A 16870-nucleotide genomic window follows, 5' to 3' on the forward strand; every position below is an offset into this window, starting at 1 on the left:
CATGTCATAGATGAGGAAAGGGAACTGGAGTCAGGGGCTGTCCCATAGACATGTGGGTTTGAAGGCCTGAATGGGACACCCCAGGGAGGGGACGGCTGAGTGTCTCCCCCATCCAGCAATTAGTAAACCGGATCTCCCAAAGGCTGCAGGTTCTGACAGTAACACCCCCACTCCCAACCCAGGTGTTACCGCAGGTGCCTCAAATTGTGTCTGAGGTCCCAAACTTCCCACAGTGGTCCCAGCAAGGGCAGTGTTGAGTGATCTCCTTGGCTGGCTCTGCCCAGCATCCCCTGGGGTGTTCTCTGTCAGGGCACAGACACCTGGATGCCCTTCAGGCAAGGTCAGCTGGGATAGAGGTTTGCAAAGTCCTTCAAGTCCTTCCTGCCAAAAGGCAAGACACCTGGGGAGGGGACCCAATCCTTCTGATGTCAGATTTCCCTGCATCTTTCTTTCCTGCATTATTTCCTCCTCCTCCTCCCTCCCTCTCATCCATCCACACACCTGTGTCTCTTCCCGTTCATTAATCTTTCAGCCCACCCACCCATCCATCAAACCATCTGTCCATCCATTCACCCATGCATCCATCCACTCACCCATCCATCCACTCACCCATCCATCCACTCACTCATCCATCCGCTCACCCATCCATCCACCCACCTACCCACTCACTATCTGTCCATCCTTCCAACCATCCATCCATGTGTATGTCTACCCACCTATCCTTGTTACCTAGTCTCCTGAGGCCTGGGGGGCAGCATGGGGTTTTTTGGGGGGTCTGTGGCTCTATCTGGGCAGAGTTTGACTTTGACCTTTAGCTTTTACCCAGAAGATATTTGTGGAACAGGATCTCCAGTTTCCGGAACATTGGGCCTTCCTGGTTAGTATTCTTATCCTGTCCTTTCCCGTTGCCTTGGCAGCCCACAAGGCCGCCCGGAAGCCCCCAGTTCCCGCCGCAGCCTGGCCTTGTGGCCAGAATCGGGCCAGGTTAAGCCAGGACTATATTTATCACGGCCATTTCTTCGATGCCAATATTAAGTTACTGTCCTGAAGCTGGGCCCAGCCAGGCCCTCCCTGCCCCCACCCCGGGAGCCGGAGTGGCCCGATGGGCAGGGTGGGCAGGATGGGTCTGGGGATGCTGGGCACTCACCTTCCATGGCATCGGAAATACCGCTGTCTGTGCCGCAGCTTGGCCTCGGAGGCCCCTTCTCCCCCGCCGATGTGTCCAGGCTGCCGTTGCAGTCTTTGCTGTGTGCTGGGTCCCCGTCCACCTCCCCACCTTCCAGAGCCTGGGCGGCCTTGGCCTGTGGACCAGCAAGGGTAATGGTCATAAGTCCATCGCCAAGCCATGGGGATGGACTCTCAGAGCTTCCTCCTGAGTCCTTCAGGCTGGGGACCTCTCTTTTTGGCCTGCACCCAGTCTACTGCAATAGGGGTGGTTGGTGGGGGGATGACAGGATAGGGACCAAAGTGACTGAGGACCCTCATCCCTGAAGACCCTTCCTTCTCTGAAGCCTTAACTGACCCTGCACTTCATGAGGTGGATGGGTGAATGCACAGCTGCTCCCTGGGGCCTCATCAACACCCACCTTTCCCTCAGCCTGGACCCAGACACTGCCCATAAAAAATCATAAAATCATAGGTATTTGATCTGGAAGGCTACTTCAGGTTTAATTACTCCAGATTCCTGGTTATATATGGGGAAACTGAGGCACTGAGCTACGAAATACTCTTTCCACTGCCTGGGAGCCTCCCACCCCACCAAACCTCCAGCCTGAGCCTTCTGCTCCCCATCCCCTGTCTCGCAGCCCCCATCCCGCACCTCCCCGTGCCCCTCAGCATGCCCAGGGTACCCGGGCTGAGGGACAGGGAGACCCTTGGATCTTCCCCTCCCCCCACCTCCTCAAGTCCAGACCTTCTCCAGCTCCTCCTGCTGTTTTTTGAATTTCTCCAGCATCTGCTGAAACTCCTCTTCTTTCTCCTGATCCTCGGCCAGGGTGGCCTCGTTCTGCTCAGCGTAGGCCATGGCTACCACAGCCAGGATCAGGTTGATGAGGTAGAAGGAGCCCAGGAAAATGATGACCACGAAAAAGATCATGTAGGTCTTGCCGGCTGCTCGAAGGGTCTGGGAGTGAGGGAGGGGGAGGAAGTGTCACGTGGTACCCTGCCTGCTTTCACCCAGGGCGCCCCTCCATACAACCATTGCCCAGAGAGGCAGACAGGAAGGATCCCTCACAGAGCCTGGAAGTTTGAGGGCTTTTGAGGCAAGGGATGTATGGCTTCCCAGATGGCACCAGTGGTAAAGAACCTGCCTGCCAATGCAGGAGACATAAGAGATGTGGGTTCGATCCCTGAGTCAGGAAGATCCCCTAGAGGAGGAAATGGCAACTCACTCGAGTATTCTTGCCTGGAGAATCCCATGGACAGAGGATCCTGGAGGGCTACAGCCCATGGGGTGGCAAAAAGTCGGACACGATGGAAGTGACTTAGCATGCACGCACATAAATAATTATGTCATCTGCAAGTAGAGACAGCTTTCTATCTTCTTCTATGGCCACCCTTGACAGGTTAAACCACATTCTGGGGCATTTCAAAATATGAACTTGGGACCCAGACCTTCCTGGGCTCCTGACTCAGAGAGCCCTGAGGACCCTGGCCAGGTATCTTGAGATCAGAGATCCAGGATAAAAATTGGTGAATGTGGATTTTGGGATCAGCTTGAATCCTAGTGTCCCCATGATGCCTGGCATCTAGTAAGAGCTCAGCAAACAGAAGTGATTATTGTTATTATCATTACAGTTATTTGTTTATTTTTGGCGGTGCTGGGTCTTTGTTGCTGCACACTGGCTTTCTCTAGTTGCGAAGAGCTGGGGTTACTCTCGCTGTAGGGAACAGGCTTCTTGTCGTGGTGGCTTCTCTTGTCTCAGAGTGTGGGCTCTAGAGCATGGGGTCAGTGGTCATGGTGCATGGGCTTGGTTGCCCCATGGCTTGTGGAATCTTCCCGGACCAGGGATCAAACCCGTGTCCCCTGCATGGGCAGGCAGACTCACCTTCTTCTTTTTTTGAATATTTATTTATTTGGCTATGCCAGGTCTTAGTTGTGGCTTTTTTCTTTTACTTTAAAATTTTTATTTATTTTTCATTGAACGATAATTGCTTTACAATATTATGTTGATTTCTGCCATACGTCAACATGAATCAGCCACAGGTGCACATAGCAGGCAGATTCTTAACCACTGGACACCAGGGAAGTCCTATTACTATTAGTATTAACATTGTCGATGTTAGAAGCATCACCAAGGACTGGAAGGCATTGTTCTCCAGACTCAACCTGCCCACCTGCAAACTGTGGAAGGTAAATAATTATGGGCAGAACTGGTGTCTAAGCAGCCCTACTGGTTACTGTAAGGAGGCCTGGGAGTCTGTGCTCAGCTCAGATCTCAGCTCCTAAGCAAATGAGGAAAAGGAAGAAAAGGCTGGGGCTCAGATCTGGGCAGGAACCGAATGCCAGAGGTGCCAAGAACCCATATATAGGGCCACTGAGGGGAGTCCCATGGAAGGGATGGCTTTGGTAAGGGTCCTACCAAGCCCCGAGGAGGCCGTGGAGATGGAGGGAGGTAGGGCTGTGGGGCTGAGGGGCAGGGCAGGGCAGGGGGCTGCTGTACCAGCTGGAAGAGGTTCTCCCAATAGTCCTGTGTCATGAGACGGAAGAGAGCCAGGAAGGCCCAGCTGAAGGTGTCGTAGCTGGTGTAGCCGTAGTTGGGGTTCCGCCCGGCCTTGATGCACTCATAACCTTCAGGGCAATGCCTGCGGACAGGATGGAGACTGGTTTTAGGGGGAAAGGAGAGCTCCAACTAGGGGCCACATGGGGGGCACTCCGAGAAAAAAAAAAAACATCCTCCTTTAGTCTTGTCTGCATCCTGAAAACGCGTGCATGCTCACGAGTTGTCTTTACACCTCCATCCACCCCAAGTTCTCATCCCCAATCATCCCCCATCTTCTGGCAACCCTGGGGCCACTGTTTCCCATTCACCCCCCAACCCTCCCGGGTGTCACTCACCCAGCATCGCTGCTGTTCCCACAGAGCAGGGCGTCATTGGAGCCCTCCAGGAAATAGAAGTTCCCTGTGGGAGTCAGAGGTCACAAAGGGAGCATGTCAGCGCATGGACACTGTGGGCAGAGTGCCCACTGCACACCCGTGGACACATCTGTGTGGACCACGGGCACCGCCACATGGATGCTCTGGGGGCACCCCTTCCCGCTCCTTTTTTTAAAAAAATTAATTTTTACTGGAGTATAGTTGCTTTAGTTGTGTTAGCTTCCACTGTACAGCAAAATGAATCAGCCACACACACACACTCATACATATCCATTGCCACATACATACTCCATATATACATGGAGTCCCTTTTGGACTTCTCTCCCATTCAGGTCACCACAGTGCATTAAGTAGCATTCCCTGTGCTATATGGGCTTCCCTGATGGCTCAGCTGGTAAAAAACCTGCCTGCAATTCGGGAGACCTAGGTTCGATCCCTGGGTTGGGAAGATCCCCTGGAGAAGGGAAAGGCTACCCACTCCAGTATTCTGGCCTGGAGAATTACATGAACTGTTTAGTCCACGGGGTCACAAAGACTCAGACACGACTGAGCGACTTTCACTTTCACCTGAGTGATACAGCATGTTCTCATTAGCTATCTGTTTTCTTCCTTCTCCTGTAAGGGCAGCTCCAAGTCCTAAGCTCTCTGGGTAGATACATTTTACTGTCAGCGCAGTGCCTTGTGGGGGGTATAGTGGGGGTACAGAGGGAGATGGGGGGACATGTATGCGTGTGCCTGGGGCTACCACATACCTGAGCGGGACCCCCAGTGGAGGAGTGAGTGGGGGGCTAGAATCCAGGATGCCAAGTTGAAGAAGGTGGCATTTCTAAGCTGGCGACTCCATGTCCATTTTCTAAGCTGCCAGGAGGCGCCATGTGGACTAGGAGTGGCTTCATGAGAACGCTGTCTTGTGTGTGTGCGCCTGTGAAGTCTGGGTATGTGAACGGGATGTGGGTGCCTGCTGCTGGCCCTGCCAGGATGATGAAGGAGAACAAGGAGCCCGCACATCGGGATTGTTGCTTTTCCTAGCCAAAGCTTTAGGATTTTCCAAACAATTTGGTGTTTGCTGTTACCCTTGTTTGCTGTAAACCCTTTGAGAGGGTAGCTGTTGTTGTTTAGTTGCCAAGTTGGGTTCGACTCTTTTGCAACCCCATAGATTGTAGCCCGCCGGGCTCCTCTGTCCATGGGATTTCCCAGGCAAGAATACTAGAGCAGATTGTCATTTCCTTCTCCAGGGGTCTTTCCAACCAGGGATCAAACCCAGGTTTCCTGCATTGGCAGGTAGATTCTTAACCACTGAGCCACCAGGGAAACTTGAGAGAAGCATTGTGTCTTTATTTTACAGGTAAAGATTCTGAGAGTCAGGAAGATGAAACAATTTGTCAGAGGTTGCCCGAGCTGTTACGTGATGGATTTACACTCAGGTCTTCCCCATGATCTTTTTTTTTTTTTAATTATTTATGTATTTGGCCACGTGGGGTCTTAGCACATGGGACCTTCATTGCAGCATGCTGGATTTTTAGTTGCAGCATGAGAACTTAGTTGGGGCACGTGGGATCTAGTTCCCCCACCCAGGGATCAAATCCGGGCCCCGCTGCGTTGGGAGCATGGAGTCTTAGCCACTGGACCACCCGGGAAGCCCCTTCCTCATGTTCTTTGTCTCACACAAGGGCTGCCAATGGGGCTAGGAAAGACCCCACTGGCCTCCCACCCTCCCTTCTTACCTTCATCACTGATGTAGGCATCCCAGTCAAAGGTATAGTTGCCGGCCCAGCTCTCCTGGCCGCCCCAGGTGTCGTTGCCGCCCCAGGTGTCATTGCCGCCCCAGGTGTCGTTGCCGTACCACGTGTCGTTGCCATACCACGTGGAGTTGGTGTCATTGAAGGGCGGGGGCCAGCGCACACACTTTTGCCGCAGGTTTCCCATGAAGAGCTGCAGCCCCACCAGGGCAAAGACGCTCAGGCAGAAGACAGTGAGGATCATCACGTCCGAGAGTTTTTTTACCGACTGGATCAGGGCCCCCACGATGGTCTTCAGCCCTGATCACAGAGAGCGGGAGAGTGTGGCAGGGGGTGACTCACCGACTCAGCCCCTCCAAGCCTCTGCCTGCTCCATCTCCTTCCAGCCTTGGCTTACTTACGGCGCTACTTCCCTGAAGCCTTCCCAAATCAGCCCCATCTATCTCTGACTACAATCTCCGTCTTGAGCCTTCCAATGGCCACCAAATCTCAGCCACTAGAAGAATGGACTATGAAGACTCCACAGGTGTTGCCTAACACAGGAGAGCAACAACATTCAGGCACACAGTGTAACTTAATAAATGTCACTAAGTCAGGACTCCCAAAGTGTTCACAGAACACTAATCTCACAAGCTGCGCCCTTCATGAAAGGGGCTCAATCGTGTTTTTGGAAGGCTGAACTCTGTAGCACTTCCATAGTTGCTCAGTGATAAAAAATCTGCCTGCCAATGAACGAGATGTGGGTTCGATCCCTGGGTCAGAAAGATCCCCTTGAGGAGGGCATAGCAGCCACTCCAGTATTCTTGCTCAGAGAATCCCATGGATAGAGGAGCCTGGTAGGCTACATACAGTCCATAGGGTCGCAAAGAGTCAGACACCACTTAGCGATTCAACAACAACAACAACCAACCCTGTGATACCCTTCTGGAGGGTCCTTATGTAGATTATCCTACCAGAGGCTGGGAAAAGTTCTGCAGAAACAAAAACTTTTTAATACCACGTTTCACCTTATTTGACACAGAACCCTTTCTCTTTTAGCCTGTTAACACCCAAGGAACAGCAGGGTTCACTCTGAGAAGCTCTAGGCTGACTTTGCAATATCATCACATTCTGCCCCTCTGAACCGGCAAAGGCATAGCATGATTGTATAGAATTTCAGGCTTAGATTCCATCATTTATGGAAGAACCATAACTTCTTCCTTGGGCCTAATCAGGGTGTCTCTCACTTCAATATTTATTTCCTTTTCTTATCCTGGTATGAAGACAGATGCTCAGCAGCTTCATCATAAAAGCCCTACGGGCTCTGAGGATGCAGAAGTGTGCAGTGAGGGCAGGTATTGTGGCCTCGACTCAGTGGCTAACATGCCGTGTTGCCTTCTCTCTGGGGGTCCCTCCTTCCTCTACTGCAATTCACAAGGGCTTTGGACTAGAGAAAACTAAGGTACTTCCTAGCATTAAGACACCTTCCCTGTCTCCCAGAGCCTGTTCTCCATGCCTTTCAGATCATCTTTCTCTCCTTTTGGAGAAGGAAATGGCAACCCACTCCAGTATTCTTGCCTAGAGAATTCCATGGACAGATGAGCCTGGCTGGCTACAGTCCATGGAGTTGCAAAAAGTTGGACATGACTGAGTGACTACACTTCTCTCCTTTAATGAACCTTCTCCAGTTTCTTCACATGGTTTTTTGAGGGTCTGGATGATCCAGATTCTATTTATTTCATGCTTTTCTCGATGCATTACTTTGGAACTGCCTTGGCCTCATGGCTCAGTGGGTATGTGGTGGGTTCACTGTTGAGCTCTCAGGGTGTGGACTTTCCATCACTGAGTCCCTCTGTGTCTCAGCTGGAGTGCTCTGCTCTACCCAGTCTGTTTATTTTATTTAAAACATGAACCCTATGCCAGGGCTTCCCTGGTAGCTCAGTTGGTAAAGAATTCCCTGCAATGCAGGGGACTCAGGTTCGATCCCTGGGTGGGGAAGATCCCCTGGAGAAGGAGATGGCAACCCACTCCGGTGTTCTTGCCTGGAGAATCCCATGGACAGAGAAGCCTGGTGAGCTAGAGTCCATGGGGTTGCCAAGAGTCGGACACGACTTAGGGATTAAACCACCATGACCTCCCAGTGCCAGGCATGGCTTGAAGCACCTTATTGCTATCAAGGCTTTGAATTCTCATAATAACTGAGTGAGCAGTACTGTCATTATTCCCAGTTTACAGATATGGAAACTGAAGCAGACAGGGTAGCCGTTTAACCAAGGTCAAAGTCAGGAAGTGGTAGAGATGGGACTTGAACCCAGGCAGTCTGGCTCCAGAGTCTGTGCTCTAACCACTTTGCTATGCTGCCTCTCAAAGCCCATCCTCCCACTTGGGGCCTCTTCTTCTCCCTGTAGACACACTGGACCCCCCCACTCTGTGTCCAGGTTTTGATGTGGGTGCTACGCCACCTGGGACGGTTATGACCCTGGGTCAGGCTCCCAGAACTTGAGTGCACCGTTCCAGACATGGGTGAGGGGGCAGGCCAGCTGGCCCAGGCAAAGGGTCCCTGCTCCTCCCCTGTACCTGGGATGACCGTGATGGTTTTCAGGGCCCGCAGCACCCGGAAGGTTCTCAGCGCTGAGATGTTGCCCAAGTCCACAAATTCCGTCAGGTACCTGGGTGGGGGTTGGGGGCAAGGGCTGTGTCAGAGCCAAGGGGTGGGTAATGGTGCAGAACGAGCCCCAGAACGAGGATTCCCAAGGAATCCTTGTATTTGGAGTTACCGTGGAGATGCAAGGGGACAGGTCAGGGACCACAGGCTCCTACTGGGGCCCGAGAAGTGGGAAAGACACTGCAGGGGCTTTGCTGAGGCGTGGGGGAGTGGCAAGGGCAGCCCAGTTCTCCCAGTGGGTGGGGGCCTGGGGGCCCAGGTCGTATGTACTGTGTGGAGGGGCACCCGGATGGACATCTTCCAAGTCAGACCCGGAGAGTGACAGCTCCTGAAAGGTTCAGCCCACTGTCTGCACACCAGACCACAGCCCTGCAGCCCAGCCTCAGAGGGTCACCCAGCCCACTCAGCTGCCCTCTCCAAGGGCTGGCCCCCTCCTTTCCCTCGCATCAGCCTCCCGACGCCCCCCGGGGACCCCTGCTCACGCCATCATGATGACGCTGAAGTCCAGCCAGTTCCAGGGATCCCGGAGGAATGTGAAGTCATCGATGCAGAAGCCTCGGGCCAGGATCTTGATGAGGGACTCGAAGGTGTAGATCCCTGTGAAGGTGTACCTGGCAGGGAGAGGGCAGGCCAGGGCCAGGCGTGTCACACCTGGGCCAGGATGTGGGTGGCAGAGGCGGGCCTCCTGGGAGGGAGGGCCCGGGGGGCTGAGGACATCGTTGAGAGTGGCGATGTGTGCCACTCTGGGGACTTAGGGCGCTGATGGAGTGACAGGGACAGTGTTTGTCCCCCTGGAACACAGAGCAATGGTCATTTGGGGCATCTTCCCAGCGGAGACACTGGGGAACCAGGGGAAGTGGGGGCAGGGCACTTACTCCACGTGCTTGGACCAGGAAGGCGGGTCACTCATGGTCATGAACACGCAGTTGGTCAGGATGGTGATCATAATGAACATGCTGAACAGCGTTGGGGGGAGGGTCAAGGAAAGTGAGGGAGCAGGTGGGGAGGAGAGGAGGACAGAGGGCCTCCTCACCCAGAGCGCCCCGTTCTTGCCCATCCCTGACCCCTGCCTGCCTTTCCCCGCCCCTGCGCTCGCCCCACTCCTCCAGGATATGAGTGGATGAGCACCTTGATGGCGCAGCGTCTGACGATGCTGAAGGGGCTCAGGATGTAGAGAGCAGGAGTGGCTGAGAAGCGGAAGATGGACTTGCCCTTGTTGAGCACGATGAAGGTCTGCGGCAGGGAGAGAGCTGTGAGGCCTGGGACAGGCAGACGGATGGATCAGAGACAGACAGGTGGAGGGAGGCCTCCCCGGCGCGGACCTTCTTGTCGCTGTAGTAGGGATCCAGATCCTCCAGGGGGATGCCAATGAGCTCCGGCGGGGGGTCCCCGTAGATGAGCGGCAGGTTCTTGCCAGCCTCCATGTCGCTGCGCGGCTTCTGCTCGGTTTCCTCGATCTCCATCTGCTTGTTCCGCAACTGCCGGGCCTCCTCCTCCAACACCCGGCGCTCTATGGCTGCCAGGGACTCCCGGGTGAAGGGGCGTAGGCTCTCGGGGCCCAGAGGCACCACCGTGGGCAGAGACGCCTTGGCCATCTTCGCATCCTGGGCTCAGGGGCCAGCAGGGCGGCGGGCAGCTGGGGCAGCTGTAGCGTGCAGCCCCCGGGGTGCTGGGCAGCCACCCCGCCCTGGGCCTGCGGTCCTGCTACTCACCTCCCGCCTGCCCTGGGGCCAGGGCGGGCAGGTTGGCGCTGTCGGAACTGGAGGGTGTGCCTGCGGGTGCTGCTATTGCACAAATGCTGGACACAGAGCATCACCCCCCGAGCCCTGCACCACACTCGCCCCAGCAGGGGGTTGGCTCCCCTCTGCACTGACAGAAAACCAACCAGGTCCTCTTCTCCCTTGGGGACTTGTGGCCAACGCCCCCGTGCCTTCAACTGCCTCCTGGGCCCGAGTTCTGGGAACTGTGTGGCTTCGGCCTACGGGGAACAGAGAAAACCACAGCTGGCTATAGCCCTGTGACCTCGACCCTGCAGTGAGGCAGAAAGGAATCGGATATGAGGGCAGACCCAGAGGATGGGCCGAGGTGAGGGCCCCGGCAGGGTCAGCCTAAAGCAGGAATGGCAAACGGATTTCATCTTGAGGGCTGATGTGGACCAGCTGCTCTTGGCTGCTTGGAGATGTGGGCAAAGACCATGTGGGCTGGAGACAGACTCGGTGCAAGGAGACTGCTGGGATTGATTAGTGATGTCTGCCTGGGGCATGAAGGAGGAGAGTGCGTGTACCTGCCACTATTCACCATATCTTGCCTGGAGGGAGGAGACAAGGAAGATGTGTGAACATGTAGCGCCTTGACCTGAGCTTTGGGGAGGTGTGATGCTGGATGGGGAGCGGGAAGAAGGAAGATTCCCAGGCTCTGGGGATAGTCCCAATAGCTTCCTCCTCCACGACCCATGGGATCTAACCTATGGGCAGGGAGGGAGAACTGGAGCAAGAAAATGCAAGGTGTGTGTGTGGGGCCATGTCAGGAGAGCCTGCAGGTGTTAACATGGAAGAGCAGGACACATGGGTACGGTCCTGGGGAGAAAGAGACAGACAGTTTCAATGGTGGGGGCAGGACCGGAGCTCCCAGGGACTGCTTTTGGCTGGTGGTCCCTGTATGAACCGGGCGGATAGAGGGGCGCCTACTAGGAGGCTTGGAGGCCCATAAGAGCGACACACTGTGTCTTCTGGCCCGTCCCTTGGTTGCTACTACCCCTCTCCTCGCCCAAAGCCTTCTTGAGCCTGTTCTTTGTGGAACTTATGGCAAAGGCCCTGGGGAGACGGACGCAGGGACACCCCAGCCACCTGGTCACACACAGCCTTCCCAAGGCCCCCATAGACAGAAGCCCCAAAGATACCCAGGGCTACACCGGAGGGCAGCTCTGTCACAGTGGGCCCAGACGCCTGAGCAGTGCCCAGGCCAGTGCGGGCACTTCCTCAGGCTTGGTCAACAGGTGGGGAGGGCGGCCCGGGGAGCGGCCGGAACCATTGGGCAGAGCAGGCCACACCCCCCTGCCTGACTGCCCAGCTGCTCCCTCCCATCACCCGGGGAGTCGTGTTTCCACGGGGATGACTTTGCTCATTCCTGCCCGCCCCATCCCTCAGCTGCTCATCGGCCCTGTCGTGTGCGTGGGAGTGTGTGTGCACGGACACGCACGTGTGCACTTGTGCACACACAGAAGTGCACACACCCAGCTTGAAACCCCTCCTCACACTGACCCCACAATTGTACCCACCATTTGCCACACACCTTCTCTCCTTCATCCCCATCACTGGTCTCACTGTCCGAACAGAAGACATTGACCTGCCAGATGGCCCTGAAGAGACCATGGCCAATGAGCACCCTCCCGGTTCATGGGCCCCACTTGGCACAATTCTCTGGCCTGATGCTGCCCCCTCCCTCCTTTACAGGAGCCGAAGTGAAGGAGATCAAACCAATCAATCCTAAAGGGAATCAACCCTGAATATTCATTGGAAGGACTGATGCTGAAGCTGAAGCTCCAGTACTTTGGCCACCTGAAGGGAAGAGCCGACTCATTGGAAAAGACCCTGATGCTGGAAAAGGTTGAGGGCAGGAGGAGAAGGGGATGACAGAGGATGAGATGGTTGGATGGGCACCAACTCAATGGACATGAGTTTGAGCAAACTCCAGGAGACAGTGAAGGACAGGGAAGCCTGGTGTGCTGCAGTTCATGGGGTCACAAAGAGTCAGACACAACTGAGAGACTGAACAACAACATCAAAGTGGGATGACAGAAAACCAGAGACAAACTGTCCAACCGGGGCCCCAGCACGGGTGGAAACTGCTGGCCAGAGTCACCAGAGCCCCCAGCAGTCAGACCTGGTGGTCTCTGTGCAGCTGACCCTCCCTCAAGCATCTCCCGGCCATAGCCTCTCCTTCTTTTTAAATATTAATTTATTTTTGCCTGGTCTTTTGAAATATTTGTTTGTGTGGCATGCACAGTCTTTACTTGTGGCATGTGGGATCTAGTTTCCCATGCGTGCATGCTCAGTTGCTCAGTCATATCTGACTCATTGCAACCCTATGGACTGTAGCCTGCCAGGCTCCTCTGTCCATAGGATTCTCCAGGCAAGAATATTGGAGTGGATCGCCATTTCCTCCTTCAGGGGCTCTTCCTGACCCAGGGATCGAACCCATGTCTCCTACGTCTCCTGCATTGGCAGGTGGATTCTTCACCATTGAGCCACCTGGGAAGCCCTGACCAGGGATCGAACCTAGGCCCCCTGCACTGGGAGTGCTGAGCCTTAGCCACTGGACCAGCAGGGAAGTCCCCATAGCCTTTGTTCTTGAGAGGAGTGCGGCCTCCCCATCAGGCTGCTCTCTCTACATCTGCTCTGTGAGCTCTTTCTTCCTGCCCCTGGAAGATGCTGCTTCTCCAAGGCCTGGTCTGCAGCCCTGTTTTTGGTTTTGTTTTTCACAGCAGGCACCTCTCCCTGTGCCCTTCTCCTCTGCTCTGGGAACAATCACCATCCCCCTCCTTTCATGGTTTCTGTTCACACTCTCTGCAGTGGCCCCAAGACAGGTCAAGTCATGGCTCCTCTTCTTGTGTAGCCTTCACAGCTCTTAGGTCAATGGTGACTCATGCTCTGCTTGTGTGATGGGTGTCTGTCTCCCCTACCAGAATCCTCAGAGACCAGGGCTTGGGGTCACCCTGAACTGGTGCCTGGCACATTGGTACGGGACCCACAGCTGGCACAGCTAGCCTGGCACTTCCTCCTGCTGGCCCCTAGCTGGCCCCCAGTGGACTCCTCATCCCTCCCTTTGGAATTTGCACTTGGTCCTAAATTCCCTGCTTCCTCCTCCCCTCTTCACCAGCCCTGGAGCCACTTAGCATCTGGTTGCTGTGTTATATGAGTGGGTGGATGCCCTCCTTGGCTAGGCCAGTGGAGGCAACAGTTTTGGTTGGTGATGGCCAAAATCATCCCAGTGGCACATCTGGTCAGTTCCCAACCTCACCGAGGCTGCCTCCAGCACCCACCTGTCTCTCCATCCTGCAGGAGGTGCTTCATCACCCCTCACCTGCTGCATTCAAACAGCCTCCCATCTGCCTCCCTGCCTCCCACCTGGCTCTCCTCCAATCCACCATCCCCATTTCTTTTTTAAAAAAATTATTTTTATTTATTTGGCTGCACTGGGTCTTAGTTGCAGTGTGAGGGATCTTTAGCTGTGGCATGTGGGATCTAGTTCCCTGACCAGGGATCGAACCCCGGCCCCCTGCATTGGGAGAGTGGAGTCTTAACCATGGACCACCAGGGAAGTCTCTGCCCCCATTTCTAAAGTCATAAATCTGTTCAGGTCACCCTCTGCTTAACCCTTCGCTGGATTAATAATGCGTCCATAACCAACAAGGGCCTGCTATAAAGCACAGGGAACTCTGCTTAATGTTACGTGGCAGCCTGCATGGAACTGGAGTTTGGGGAAGAATGGATACATGTACATGTATGGCTGAGTCCCTTTGCTGTTCACCTGAAACTATCATAACATTGTTAATCGGCTAGACCCCAATGCATAATAAAAAGTTTATTTAAAAAGTGCGTCTGCATTCCTCCATGTGGCTCCCAGGCCCTCCATGACCCGATTCCTGCCTCGCCACCCAGCCCTTCTCTACACGCACCCACCCTCTAGCCATGTTACTTCCATTTTCACAAATGGGCCACACAAATTTTCACTGAAGCCCGTGCCTCCTGAAGCACTCCTTCTTTTTGTCACCCTGGAAAGCTTTAATTTGTCCTTCCAGGCTCAACCTACACATGAACCACCACCTCCAGGATGCCTTCCCTGGTAACCCTGGCTGAGTGGATTTCTCCTTTGGATCACCTGTGTGCCTGATGCTGAAGAAGAGTTTATCGAATGAATGAATGAGAGGGCTCTTCCACCTGAGTTATTTCTCCTTTGAGCCCACTCTGAACTAAAATCATGAACAGAAACTGGATCTCCTCTGATATGGCTGCTTTGAGCACTCCCCTCCCCCACCTCCTACTACTCAGCTCAAGTGCCGGGTTGTGTAATCCTTGAGCTTCTCCTTGTTTTCTGCCCTTGACCCTGAGATTCCTCCCTCTCCATCAGCCCCTCAGACTTCACCTCCCTCTTCCAGCCTCAGTTACAAGAGCCATCATAATCCCTCCTTGAAAATACTGTTGGGGAACCAAAGAGTCTATGCTTGGAATCCTTCCAGACTTCTCTCTGTGTACCTTTTCATCTGGCTCTTCATTTTTACCCTTTATTATCCTTTATAATAAAATGCTTTTGAATTGTGGCTTTGGAGAAGACTTTTGAGAGTCCCTTGGATGGCAAGGAGATCAAACCAGTCAATCCTAAAGGAAATCAACCCTGAATATGCATTGGAAGAACTGATGCTGAAGCTGAAACTCAAATACTTTGGCCACTTGATGCGAAGAGCTGACTCACTGGAAAAGATTGAGGGCAGGAGGAGAAGGGGGCAACAGAGGACAAGATGGTTGGACGCCATCATTGCCTCAATGGACATGAGTTTGAGCAAACCAGGAGATAGTGAAGGACAGGGAAGCCTGGTGCACTGCAGTCCATGGGGTTGCAAAGAGTTGGACATGACTTAGCGACTGAACAATAAAATGCTTACACTATAATAGTAAAAAATATTCCCTTGGGGGCTTCCCTGGCAGTCCAGTTTTTAAAAGAAAGAAAGAAAAGCAAATACCCTTAAGTACAGCCTTCTCTCCGCCCCTCACCAGCGGGAACCTTCATCTACCTGGTAGCCCAGCTATGCTCTGCCGGAGTCAGGGCCCTGAGCTGCTGGGTGCTACTGCTGCCAAGGCAGGACCTGGCTGGGTTCCCATTGCCTTTGTGATTATAAGCCCAGGTTTTCCCTGAGTGCCACACTCCAAGTATAGGTTTCCCTGTGAGTCTCACTTTTCTTCTTTTTGAGAACTATTTCGTGCTTTCTCTTCTTTCCTCCAACTGTCCCCTCCCCATCCTCTCCACAGTGCTCCCAGCTGATGACTTGGTCTGTCTTCACACACAGGATCCATGACACACAGTCAAACCAATGGACCTAGCCTCACTGCCCGCCTCTTCCTCCTCCATCCTACCAACAGAAGAGGCAAGACCAGGACTTCCACTTCGGCTTGGGCCCCTCATTCCACTTGTCTTCCAAAGGGCCTCCTCCTTTATGTATCTTCTCCTTCTCCCACCACCAGCCCCTCCCTCTCAGTGACCAGGCTTTCCCATCTTCAAAATAATGGTAGCGGTGACAGAAAGCACCCTCCTGCCTCCACGCCTCCCTTCCTTCTTTTTAAAGAGATGTTTTATTTTTATTGATTTATCTGGCTGCACCGGATCTTAGCTGAGGCACAAGGATCTTCGATCTTTGTTGTGGCAGATGGAATTTTTTTTTTTTTAAGTTGTGGCATGCAGGATCTTAGAGACATGGCATGTGAGATCTAATTCCCTGACCAGGGATGGAACCAACCCAGGTCCCCTGCATTGGGAGTACAGAGTCTTAGCTGCGGACCCCAAGGGAACTCTCACCTCCCTTCACTCTCGCTCTATTTTTCTGCCTCTCTTCATGGACAAACTTCTTGGAAAGTGTCTACACCAGCTGTCTTTACTTCCTTACCTTTTATTCCCTCTCCAAAACACTCCAACCTGGCGTGTGTCACCTCCCACACTCCACGGAAGTGGCTTTTGTCAAGTCACTAGCAGTCTCGATGCTGCCAAGTCTGCTGCACACGTTTCTGTCTTCACCTCCCTCAACCTCTTAGAAACATTCAACCCAGTTGGCCGTGGCCCGCTTCTGGGCAGGCTCTACCCGCTCAGCCTCCATGACAGCTCACCCATGCTTTACTTCCTGCCTCTCTGGCTGTTCCTTCTCAATGACCTTTGTGTTTGTCCCTCTTCCTCGCCCCAGGGCTCTGTCTGGGTCTGGATGGCATCATTCCTATGACTGTAGATTGTGTTATAGGAGTATGGTAACTCTCTCCTCTGAACTCTAGACTGAAATACTCAATTGGCTACTGGACCCCACTATGTGGATAATAATAGGCAAGCAACCAATAGCATCTGGAATGAAGCATTTGCCCAGGGACCTGCTTATAGCACATACAACTCTGCTCAATAATATGTAACAACCTAATGGGAAAAGAATTTGAAAAAGAAGAGATACATGTATATGTATAACTGAACCACTTTGCTGTACACCGGAAACTAACATAACATTGTAAATCAAGTGTGTTGTTGCTGTGTAGACCCTAAGTCCTGTCTGACACTTTCTGCAACTCCATGGACTATAGCTTGCCAGGCTCCTCTGTCCATGGGATTTCCCAGGGAAGAATCCTGGAGTGGGTTGCCATT

The 16870-nt window shown here is 53.5% G+C and overlaps 1 protein-coding gene and 1 long non-coding RNA gene across 3 annotated transcripts in view; one reads left to right on the forward strand and one right to left on the reverse strand.

Moving 5' to 3' along the window:
• Positions 1–16870, reverse strand: part of SCN4A (sodium voltage-gated channel alpha subunit 4) — a 52822-nt gene that overhangs the window by 23236 nt on the left and 12716 nt on the right. For both annotated transcript variants that reach the window (XM_005220988.5, XM_003587460.6), the window contains exons 2-11: positions 9802–10457; positions 9594–9712; positions 9355–9444; positions 8962–9090; positions 8392–8483; positions 5821–6135; positions 4058–4121; positions 3663–3804; positions 1913–2122; positions 1148–1301 (exon numbers count right to left, since the gene is read on the reverse strand). In XM_005220988.5, the coding sequence (XP_005221045.2) occupies positions 1148–1301; positions 1913–2122; positions 3663–3804; positions 4058–4121; positions 5821–6135; positions 8392–8483; positions 8962–9090; positions 9355–9444; positions 9594–9712; positions 9802–10074 (1588 nt within the window). In that variant the 5' untranslated portion in view covers positions 10075–10457. The remainder of the gene's footprint in view (positions 1–1147; positions 1302–1912; positions 2123–3662; positions 3805–4057; positions 4122–5820; positions 6136–8391; positions 8484–8961; positions 9091–9354; positions 9445–9593; positions 9713–9801; positions 10458–16870) is intronic.
• On the forward strand, positions 31–6441 carry LOC132343099 (uncharacterized). The gene is made up of 4 exons (XR_009491777.1): positions 31–877; positions 1952–2095; positions 5442–5520; positions 6014–6441. It is a non-coding gene; the product is annotated as an uncharacterized lncRNA (long non-coding RNA).

This window comes from Bos taurus, chromosome 19 (genome assembly GCF_002263795.3).
Source record: "Bos taurus isolate L1 Dominette 01449 registration number 42190680 breed Hereford chromosome 19, ARS-UCD2.0, whole genome shotgun sequence".
In the NCBI taxonomy this organism is placed as follows: domain Eukaryota; kingdom Metazoa; phylum Chordata; class Mammalia; order Artiodactyla; family Bovidae; genus Bos; species Bos taurus.